At 37.6% G+C, this 11900-nt stretch overlaps 3 protein-coding genes across 3 annotated transcripts; 2 read left to right on the top strand and 1 right to left on the bottom strand.

The window, feature by feature from the left end:
- Positions 1729-5072, top strand: LOC104742642 (the record flags this gene model as incomplete). Its single annotated transcript, XM_010463660.2, is given in 2 exon segments — positions 1729-1747; positions 2710-5072. A coding segment is annotated over 1 exon segment (1929 nt). The 3' UTR covers positions 4826-5072.
- On the top strand, positions 5786-8132 carry LOC104742631 (mucin-17-like). The gene is made up of 4 exons (XM_010463648.2): positions 5786-6332; positions 6632-6706; positions 6803-6916; positions 7008-8132. Exons 1-4 carry the CDS (start codon positions 5916-5918, stop codon positions 7923-7925), a joined length of 1524 nt encoding a protein of 507 aa, XP_010461950.1. The 5' UTR covers positions 5786-5915; the 3' UTR covers positions 7926-8132.
- Positions 9801-11774, bottom strand: LOC104742620 (NAC domain-containing protein 104-like). The gene is made up of 3 exons (XM_010463638.1): positions 11305-11774; positions 10289-10569; positions 9801-10167 (listed from the first exon to the last, which is right to left on the bottom strand). The coding sequence occupies exons 1-3, from the start codon at positions 11612-11614 to the stop codon at positions 10030-10032; spliced, it is 729 nt and encodes a 242-aa protein (XP_010461940.1). The 5' UTR covers positions 11615-11774; the 3' UTR covers positions 9801-10029.

Below are 11900 nucleotides of genomic sequence, written 5' to 3'. Positions count from 1 at the left end.
AAGTCAAAACCAAAAAAAATGGTCTAAAATATAGCAACAAGGCTTTCGTGTTTCCACATACACACAATTATTTAAGTAAAAAAAACAAGGTCGACGTCAGCCGTTCGCGTGGAGAGTTGAGGCCGAAGCTGACGGAATCGCCGACTCAACTTATTATATACTGTATAATATAGTAAAAGATTCCTTTTATTTTATTGTCTTTTTTTGTACTTTTTCTTTAATATAAAATTCGTTAAAATTAAAATATTATGATAGATTCTTCCACTCTGCAAGGAACCTCATTGGCTGACGTAATAGGATTTGCCTCTTGGAACAACATAAAAATCAAAATCAAATTTTTTTTTTCTTTTTAAAAAAAAAAATACCATTCGTCCGATGGTTGTGGTCCTTTGCGACAATGTTTTCATCACACCACGACAAAAAGTTTTATATCATCAATCGTATTAATACATGGTCCGTACTTTAAATAAAGTTTATATCAAACATAAAAATCATATTGTATAAATAAAGTTTCAGTGCTTTTTAGTTTTCGTTTTGTTAGAAAGTATATATATATATATATATATAATATTTCTCTCTTTTTTTTTTTTAAGATAGTCATCATTTACTTTTATTTTCTCTCAGTTTTAATTACACATCATAACATAATTATGAACAGTCACATTGAACAGTCACATATGTTAGTTTTCTACTATACATAAAGAGGTTTAGCTATATGTCTTTTGCTCGAACAGAAATGTGAACATTTTTCACATATAGATGTCTAGATGTAAGTACAAGAATAAAAGTAAATAAGCCAAAATCACATAATTAGTCTTTAATCTCTTACAAACTTTACAAGTGCTTCGCATTTGGATAGTGGAATCTTAATTAAACTTTTTAATAATACTAGGTTAAATGATGCCAGCTAGCTAATTCTATAGTATATTTTTTTACTCCAAATCCATGGCACGAGAAAACAATAATCGTTTTCTTTTTCTTTGTCTCGTTTTTTCCACAAAAAGCGACACATAAAATGACAAATAAAATAAAATAATACATACATCATCAATTATAAGTTTGCCAAGACTGATTCAGCTGATATCATCATAATTAAAAAATTCCAAATTTTTAAAACCCCCAAGCTGGGTTCATATAAAAATGAGGATGACGTCATAAACAATTAAGAAAAGGAATCAGTTCTGACCGGTTAAGACGGTAACCGGTTGGTATATTGCTTTTAATTTATAAGAATCACAGAAGTGACTTGTCGCAACATCACTACCACTCAGCCAAAAAAAAAAAAACAAACAGGAAACGGAAAAGAGGGGCATAATAGACTTTTTCAGTATAAAAGACGGCGTCGTTTTCATCGAAAAGCAGTTTATAATTAGAATTTCCCAAAATAGAGCGTTGTCTCATCCAATCAGAACCGTTACTATCGACGGAGACAGAGGGTATTTTGGGTAATTCGTTTGGATTCCCTCACTCGCGGTTATAAACGAGAAGGGAAGGCATACAACAAACATAACACGCTCTCTCTACTACTACAATAATATCTCTCTCTCTCTCTCTCCTTCTTCCTTCTCTCTCTCTCTCTCTCTCTCTCTCTCTAGTTGTGTAGCCCGCTAATATATCGACACCTGTTTCAGTCTTTTTTGTTTTCTTTGGTTTCTTCTTCTTCGTCTTCCTCGATATTTTAGACGAAACAGCAGATTCTCAGTTTACGAGGCTTTTGCTTACGGAACCTCTCTCTCAGATCCATCAGGTTTTTATTTTTCCTTTCTCAGTACTTTTGTTTCTTTGTATTATTACTGATTGATGGAGTTGTAACTGATGAACCAGAATGCATGGTTTTTTTTTCTGCTGATGTTATTTGTGTGTGTAATTGTCGCATACTCTTTTTAGGGTTTTTTTTCCTTCACCTGCTTAAATACTTTAGAGTATGGTGATTTCTTTAATGATTGGTTATGTTAGTTTTTTTTTTTCTTACTTTGGTGGTTGCACAGTCAATTTTATATAGTTTTGTTAGTGAATTTTATATATTTTTCCTCAAAGTTGGAAACTTGTGTGTTGATATAGAGATTCAGAATCTTGTTGATTCAAATTCCATGGTGTTTTTTAATATAACAATTAGTATTTCCTTAGATCTTGTTTATTTATGTTTGGATCTTTTTGTTTACAATGGAAAAAAAAAAAAAAAATCCTGAGGGTGAGGGGGCATTGTTGTTATCACTTATCACTTATCAAAGTTGACTTTCCAATTTATATTACAAGGTTTCAAAAGTCTAATATATGTAATTCTTATTTTGAGCTAACAAAAATTATTGAGTTTCACTGTGTATATTTAATCTGTAAACCAATCTTATCTTATCCTTTCTGTCCCTTCTGCTTTTATCTTTTTTGTTTGTGTGGGAAATTTCGAATTTTAAGTTGAGCATAGAAAGATGTACTCTTCACGTTTCACTTTTTACCTATAAGGCTACAATGTTGCCAGCCACCATAAGTTATTTTGGTTGGTACTTGGTCCTTTTCAGACACAGTTGTACCCAATTATTGGTCTTGGTCCTGTACTTTGCTATCTCTTTTACTTCCTATACTTCAACTTGTGTTATTAACTCACATGCTTCTTTTTTGATGATTGATTAGTCTCATGTCATTTGTAGTGTTATTGCTCTTCTTGTTTCAAGCTTTCTTCTGCTGACTAGATGATTTTTTTAACTGCTGCAGGAAAGGTCTTGCTCTTAACACCATTCTTGAAGATGGACAGGGCAGATACATGGGGATTTGTCAGTGGTGGGAGATGTTTATATCTCAAGTTGCTTTTATGTTTATAGCTTCTTTACAAAAGGTGTTCCTAAGTATTTTGTTGTTTTAGTCGTCAGTTCTGCATCCTTCTTCTATATCTACTCTTCATATGGATTTAAACGAGAGTGTTGTTCACTATTCTCGTGGCAATGGTATTTCAAAGCTTGACAATTTCGGTGATACTGCTCTTAGCTTGAAATGTCTTGGAAGCAGTGCAGCAGGGAGATTAATTGGGAACTCTCACCATAACCATAAGCTTTGTTCTGATGTTTCTAATTGTCCTGATGGTGGCTGCCGGTTGGTTCTCGGTTTGGGTCCAACACCGCCTTCCTACTATTACAATGTCAAGGTTAATAATGATAGTAACAAAAGGTCAGCTTCTTCCGGGAGTGTTCAGGAACTCTCATCAGGAGGAGGTAACTCGATTCTGCAACTTGGTCCTCCCGCTGTGTCCATGGATACTTTCAGCGGACTTGATTGTTCGTTGTTGACATATTCGGATACTAATGTTTCCCAAGCTGTAGTTGATGAGGGTTCTACATCTGCAAGGCGATCAGGCGGCTATATGCCATCACTTCTTTTTGCTCCAAGAGCGGAAACTGTTAGAAAACCTTCAAGAATGCAAGAGTGTAGTACTAATTTTGGAACTGATGCCTATACTTCACAACTGAGCCATGAGTCAGAGTTCTCTATAGGAGCTTTCTCTGATAGGACGGCATCTGCCACGTCTTCTCAGCAAAGGATAAGCAACCCGAAGAAGTGCAAGTTCATGGGATGTGTGAAAGGAGCTAGAGGAGCTTCAGGGCTCTGCATTGGCCATGGAGGTGGGCAGAGGTGCCAAAAGCCAGGCTGCAACAAAGGTGCTGAGAGCAAAACTACTTTCTGCAAAGCTCATGGAGGAGGAAAGAGATGCCAACACTTGGGATGTACAAAGAGCGCTGAAGGGAAAACAGATTTCTGCATATCTCATGGTGGTGGAAGACGTTGTGGATTCCCTGAGGGATGTGCTAAGGCTGCACGTGGCAAATCCGGGCTCTGCATCAAGCATGGTGGTGGCAAAAGGTGTCGGATTGAAGGCTGTACACGAAGTGCTGAAGGACAAGCAGGGCTTTGTATTTCCCACGGTGGTGGACGGCGTTGTCAGTCTTCAGGCTGTACAAAAGGTGCTCAAGGAAGTACAAACTACTGCAAAGCTCATGGTGGCGGGAAACGCTGCATATTTGCGGGATGTACAAAGGGAGCAGAAGGTAGTACTCCGCTGTGTAAAGCACATGGTGGAGGAAAACGTTGTATGTTTGATGGTGGAGGTATTTGTCCTAAAAGTGTTCACGGTGGGACTAGTTTCTGTGTAGCTCACGGTGGTGGGAAGAGATGTGTTGTGACCGGGTGCACAAAGAGCGCTCGTGGACGGACTGATTGTTGCGTGAAGCACGGTGGTGGGAAACGGTGTAAGTCTGATGGTTGTGAGAAGAGTGCACAAGGTAGCACTGACTTCTGCAAGGCACACGGTGGTGGGAAACGTTGCTCATGGGGAGGGGATTGGAAATGCGAGAAGTTCGCTAGAGGAAAGAGCGGTTTATGCGCTGCGCATAACAGTATGTCTCAGGATAAAGCTGGAAGCAAGATTGGTTTGATTGGACCTGGACTTTTCCGTGGCCTAGTCTCTACTTCTTCCCATACCACAACAACTGCAACTACCACTACTACTACTACTACTACTACTACTACTGATCATTCTCAATCTGGAGTCAGCGTGGTCTCTGATTGCACAGACTCCATTGATCGCCCTCTGCCACCACTGCATCATCAACCTGAGAAAAGACAGAAGCTGATGATACCAATGCAGGTTCTTGTTCCTCCATCAATGAAGTCCTTAAGCTTCTCAAACAGTGAGAGACCCGAAATGGAAACAAACAACAACAGTAGTGGCAGCAATGGGAGGAACATCTTTGACTTTATGATTCCTGAGGAGAGAGTTCACGGCGGTGGGCTAATGTCTCTGCTTGGTGGTAGCATGAAACAACAAACACTCCATTGATGGAATTTGTAAGCTTCTCTATGTGTGTAACAAAGCTAGAATCTGTGTAAAGCTTTATGTAATATGTATAGTTTCTGGGGTTTTTTTTTGGGTCCTTATGTACATTTCATGGGTCTCTGTTTTTGTTTGGTCCAGTCTTTAAGTATTCACTTGACCATCAAGTCGATGGCTCGAACCCTAGTCCTTTGTTTATTTGACTATTGTTGGGAATGTTGCAATGTAGTAAAAGTGTTCTATGTTTTGTTTTGTTTTCAAGAAAAAACCGGAGCTTACCGAAATCATTTCGGTTAAAATAGTATATTTTGGTTTTAGTTTATATCAACCGGTTTAGTAGAAAGTCAAAGAAACGCCGTTAAAGTTAAAATACAGTCAAAAGCCAAGTCAAGCCATGGATCACGGCACCTTAACTTCGCCGTTACCTTTTCCGTTAGCCTTTATATATACTCTGAGACGGTTAAGCTAACGACACTCGTCTCTTTGAAACTGATCTTTCCCTCTTCTCTCTCTCTCTCTGGAGATTTTTTTTTTCAGAGCAAGCTTCGTGATGCGATCGGATCAGAAGAGCACGAATTAGCTACTCGATCTCGATTTCTAGGTAAGCGATCTTGATTTCGAGCTTTGGATCTTAGCTCTATCGCGATTGAATCTGTGTTTTTCCCCCTTTCCCGATTCCGCAACTACTCTAGGTTTTGGTTTTACGATCGCGAAATTTTGGTTTCTTCTTGTTCGTTTCTACTTAGATCGTTCTCGCTTTCGATTTCGTCAAGTTGTTTGATGAAGATTTGGTAGATTTTAGCGTTTTCTCGTGAATCGTGAAAATTTGGCGGGAAAATGTTTCTGCGGTGGTTGCTTACGCTTGATTGAATCTGAAACTTATCGTCTTGTGCTCTCGATTACGTTCTTCAGATTGTCAAAGTTTTATCGGAAAGCTTTTAGCGGCAGGGAGAAACAGTGACGAAGTCAAGACTTCTCTGTTGATTTGTTGTTTGTTTTGAGTTAGATTGCAAATTCTCTGGTGATTTTGATTTTAGAATGTCTAACTTTTCAAGTCTGTTGATCCACAAAGGAATTCTCCTACTGTAGCGACGTGATGGACAAAGACGAGCCGTTTGTTTACAATGAGGTTGATTACAAGACGCCGAAGCAGAGCCCTCGGACTTGGCCGATGGATAAGATCCGGCAGGGACGTTTCCAGCATAAAATGTCATCGCTTTTGAGTCCTGCGACTCCTAAAAGGAATTACAACATTAGCAATACAAAGTCACTCCTGCTCCACTGCTTACGTGACGCAAAGTCAGATCCACTCCCTCGTAGGCGCTTTCCGGTTTCATGCTCAGATGAAGGAGTCTTGATGGATGGCGTTCTAGTCACATCAGCCACTAAAAAGAAGGTTTTAGAGTCTCCTTCCATCTCTCTTGGAGGAACATCACTTTCTTCAATCTCCCGGAGTCAGCACAAGAAGGATACAGAGTTTAGCAGTCCTATAAGCGATTCAGGAAGTAACCAGGTTCGTCTTTATTATGTCTCTGTTGTTTAAATACTCGTAAGAACATCACTGAGTTACTTAAGAAACATAGAGTTTGCTAGACGTCAGTGGTTTGATGTCTATTCAGGACTGTTTATAGATGAGAGGAAGCTGAATCAGATAAAGTTAGAAATATCTATTTGTGTTGAACATGATTACAAGTACAGAGATAATGTTGAATTACAATGCCTTACTATATTCAAGAGAAGCAAAGATTGTGTATCCCTTTAGGCTCATAGTTAGGTGTTGAAATGTATGTGTTTTGTTTGGTGATTTTGCAGGAAACCACTCTGTCTCAGCAACCTTCTTCAGCTGGCAAGGGAAAGATGTTGGCATATAGTCCTTGTACACCAAAGGTTTTTTACTTGACAACTCATTCTGTATCAGGATTTCTGAAGAATCATAAGCTCATATAACCAGTTCTCATTTGCTGTGATCTCTGTGTTTATTAGGCTGCTAAGCCATCAAAGCTGCAAGCTTCTGCTGAACCATTCATCCTCACACCAAGACAAGCTACTCCTTTTCCACTTCAGCAACACCCATTTAATCCGCAGTTTCCAAGAGCTGTAAGTTGATCTCAAACCCACACTTTTTTCTTCTAAGATAAACCTTTTTGTGTCAGAAACTAACAACTCAAGACTCCAATTTACTCTGCAGAATCCCCTGCACCTGCAGCCATACCCATACTTTCACCGGCCTCGACCTCTGATCTATCTTTATCAGAGACCACCACCACTTCTTCCGCTCCTACCCCATGGATCTGACCCTTATAAGCTAACCTCTGAAAAGGACTTTCCTCCAATTCTCTTTGCCAGCCAAACACCTACCAGAAGAAACCGCCGCATAGACTCATTTCCCACAACACCTTCCTCTAGCCAGCCCAACAACACCACCAGCGACCCAGTACCTGTACAAACTCCCATATCTACTACTGCTACAGCCAATCTCGGCAGCAGTACAACCACTGCGGCTCATGGCTCCTCACCTTCTGTTGACGGACTCGACACAGTGACGCAAATACCAGACTTGTCGTCGTCACCTTCTGATGGAATCGAAACAGTGACGCAAATACCAGACTTGTCGTCGTCACCCTCTGATGGGATCGAAACAGTGACACAGAATCCAGCCTTATCTCCACCGTCTGATGGACTTGAAACAGTGACGCAAATACTAGACTTGTCGTCGTCACCTTCTGATGGACTTGATACAATGGCGCAAATACCAGACTTGTCGTCGTCACCCTCTGATGGAATCGAAACAGAGACGCAGAAACCAGTCTTATCTCCACCGTCTGATGGACTTGAAGCAGTGACGCCAAAACCAGACTTGTCTTCACCTTCTGTTGGAGTAGAAACAGTGACGCCAAAACCAGACTTGCCTTCAACTTCTGCTGGACTTCTAACTATGAAGATAAACAAAGAGTGGTCACCTTCTGATGATGGACTCCCAACATTCACACAGGCTCAACTTGATTTCATGAAATCACATCACAGGCTCTTCCCAGATTATGTTTTCGGGGGCTACAAATACAAACAGAGAATGCCCTCTTTCAAACATCAGGAGGAGCACCAGTAAAACAGAAGGTAACATTCTCTTCATAGAACACTTCTATTCACCCCATATATTTCTTCCCATCCATCAAACTCTTTTCAGCTTTTCATATGATTGTTAAAAATTTACAAATAGCTATTAGATAAACAACATTCCAAAGAAAAAAACAAGTCCTTGAAAAATATATGCACTCTGTTTTTTAATCAGAAATGAATATTTCTATTAGTTCTATTGGTTTGCTATTCTCATTCCGTGAACCAACTAAACCCTGGCTTTTCGGCTGGGTAAGCTTCAAACCAATGAATGCTTGATCCAACCAAATGACCCCTTAAGAAATCCACACTTTTTGGCTAACCAGACTAGATCTTGATATTTGCTATGGTATGTAAATTTTTCCATACCCAATTATAATCGTCTCTGGTCTGAGACATACTGTTTTCGTTAGAAATATTCGGTTTTCTGATTATGAGTTAGGTATATTTAAAAACAGCAATACCATGAAAGTTCTCCACCCCAAACTATACAAAGTTTTAAATCCCAACTTGAAATCTTTTAAATCTTTTAGATTTTTTTATTCTTATCTTATTTTATATGTTCAAGGTGCTTGCATCATGCATGAGTCAGTGCTTGCTAAGCAAGCACCCATAAAAAAAAATATATATACATTTACTGGAAAGAATAAAAATTAATAGACGTAGAAAGACAATGTTGCTTGGCTCGGCGACACAAGACAACTACTAAACCCAATCAAAGATCTATAGAAAGAGACTATAACTTGGAGAAAAAGGCTCTCAATTGCCCAAACTCTCTTATATATAATAGCAATCCTACCCTAACCCGGATCAGGTGTAGGCCACACCGTATATCAAATTTTTAAGGCCACACTTGAAAAAATCTATGTACTTCAACATAATTTGCTTATTATATATTCAAATTTAATTTGTATTCAAAACCTTTTTGTTCTTTTTAAACTTAGGACTGACTCATCAAAAACAGAATTTTGTTCACTCTTATCACAAAAGTTACCTTTAGTTTATTTCTCACATCTGACTTCACAAAGAGATACTTCTCGAGTATTAGATGTTAGCTATGTATTAGAATATAACATCCAAAAGAAATCTGATTCTACGATATATTGGACACCTAAACTTACGGCCACAAGTTATTTTTGGAAGAATTATTTTCCAAGCTGCCTGTCCCCTTCCATATAAAATATAATTTGTATTTGTTGTTTTGTTTGTTGAGTTAGAAACTAGAATCATACTATAAACTTTCAAGAAAGAGAAAAAAAAAAAAAAAGGAAAAACCGAAAAGGCAGTTTGGTCTCTATAGCTTTATAAACACACTATTAGCCTTTCCCCATGATTATTCGCCAACATGGGGGGCTTATTTTTTTAAGTCTCATTTGCATGCATCCAGTGGTAACATAATCATTATTTCCCATTATATAAATCTTCTAGTGTTTTGGATCTTGTTAGTCAAAAACTCTAATCCGTTTCTACCAATAATAATATATATCTAATAATTATCATCGTTCAAAGGATGAGAAGTAGGCTGCAATTTTATCCCAGTCTAGTAGATGTGGTTTTTCTCCTAACCTTAGGTACAATATTAGGCAAAAAGACGAGATATATTCTAATTTTAAATTTTATTGTGAAGCCTACACAAACCAATCAGTTTAGGGTTATGATTGAATTCAGAATAATCTATAACATATTTTTTGATTGGTAAATCTTAAAAATACACCGATCGATGAAGGTATTTTTATCATACTTACAAGGATTTATTTGTAAGTTTCCATTGTAATATTTGCGATAAACTTGTTCACAATATAATTGCTAATTTCTCCCATATTATAAACAAAACGGCTAACATAATTAATTAGTTCAGTATCAAAAATAAAAAAGATATATTTGAATTAAAAAAATAAAAATACAACAAGACTAGAGAGCTTCTTCCTTTTTTCTCTTCTTGCTTGCAAATTGAGGATTGCTAATCTTACAACATATAACTTGTAAGAATGATGTCATTCTCATTCTCCTTTTCCTTTTCTTTTTTTTTGGTACAAAGATTTTAGAAATAATTGCCCACTAAACCTTTTCTTTTACTTTGGTGCTTCTGTCTTTTATTACGGTAAGCTTACTTCGTCAAGATCATCTAAAGACAAAAACACTTCATCCAAACATGAGAGTTCTGTCCCATCATCATCCTCTTCCTCGCTGCAATTTTGTTCATACACTCTGCATACCACCCACTTGCTATAATCCTGCACACAAAGATCCATGCCACGTGGATGTCAACTTCTTATTTTATGTTAAAAAGAAAATGTAAATTTGAAGTTACAAGAGTTGACAACTTTTAGGCTTATGAAACAAAAGGGTACTCACGGGTTTGTGACTAGAACTAGAAGAAGCACGGCTTGATCTCTTAGAAGATCGACTAGATGAAGAAGAGGAATCGGGGAGGGAATATTCTTGCATTATCCAGTTAGTCTGAGAATCTCCGAGATAAAATGTTAGATACTTTTTGATACCCACTTTTTTGTGTGTGGAGCTTGTGTATATTGGCTCGTCCAATCCCATTGATCCCCAGTACCCGTTGCTTGTTACCCTGTCTTGTGTCTTTCTACTATAGAAGTACCATTGTCTCCCTTCTCCCAAAGCTTTCCCTGTAGTTTATACGTAAAAAAAAAAGTTTTTGATAGCAATTAGCATATAGTTTTGACGATTTATCCACAAAATAATATTCGATGTTTTTAGGATATGCATGCTAGTGATCTAACTAGTTAAGTGTTTGATAAAACATCACTTATATTCCTAAATATGTGTATTTGTTTGTATGTATGTCTACGTACATATTTTGGTGAGTGTGCATAATATATATATGATTGATTGTGTTGGTGTATCATGAGATCGAATGATTGAAATTGGTGCACATGTATGACTAGTATGAACAAAGCAATGCTAATAATGGTTCACCAATTAATAGATTCCTTCCAAGAGAATAAAAAAGAAAGTTATTAGGTAAAGATTGGTACTATTAATATTTGTGTGTATGGCAAGATTTTGGAAACAAAAACAATCCTTAAAAAGAGCAACCCAACAAAAGTGTACTATTAAAAAGAAAGCAAAAAGACAGATTGGTTACTTAAGTTGGTGACAACAATCAATCTGTGTCCTTACATTTGGATCAACATATATATATAGCCAACTATACTTGTACATACATGATACACACTTACATGCATACTAAGCATAAATACGGATACATATTTGACAACATATACATGCATGTTTAGTAAACTATGGGGTGAACTATATGGGATCATTGTGATCATGTTGCATGATGCATATATATACATATATAGATAGGGAGAGGGAGAGAGATATGCGTATGTACATACCGGGAAGGTCCCAAGGATCGTAGGGGTAAAGATCGAGGTCGGGTATGACGTCAGGGTGACAAGGCAAGAGGGAAGCTTTCCGGTGGAGGAAGTGAACGACGAGCTCTTCGTCAGTCGGAAAAAACCTAAATCCCGGTGGCAGATCCATTGATGACGATATATATGTGGTTGCGTGTGTGTGTGTGTGTGTGTGCGTGTGTAGAAGAAGATTATATAGAGAAGATGATGTGGAACCAGAGGAAGTGTGTGAAAGAGATTGAGGTATATATAGGAGATATAGAAGACGCAGAAGGTGGAATTTGGAAGTCATGTACTTTTTTATATATGGCTTCTTTAATCCAGTTGCACACACACACAAATTAATTTAATTATCACCTTTAAATTTATTAATTTGAAATACGAAAATCAAAAAGAAATGATAAAGGAAAACAAAAGAGAATGATGGTAATTATAAAGATGAAAGCAAGCAAGTGTAATGGAACTAAGGGGGGAAATGAGTAATCATCGATGTCAAAGAGCATTTGAAAGCTTATTTTCCAAGAAGTCGTCGGCTTAAGTGGATCTTACAATTTCGGCTGCCGTTTTTATTCTTTCTA

This window comes from Camelina sativa, chromosome 2 (genome assembly GCF_000633955.1).
Source record: "Camelina sativa cultivar DH55 chromosome 2, Cs, whole genome shotgun sequence".
In the NCBI taxonomy this organism is placed as follows: Eukaryota; Viridiplantae; Streptophyta; class Magnoliopsida; order Brassicales; family Brassicaceae; genus Camelina; species Camelina sativa.
The sequence above is the reverse complement of the archived record's forward strand: the minus strand, read 5'-3'. Positions and strand labels throughout refer to the sequence as shown.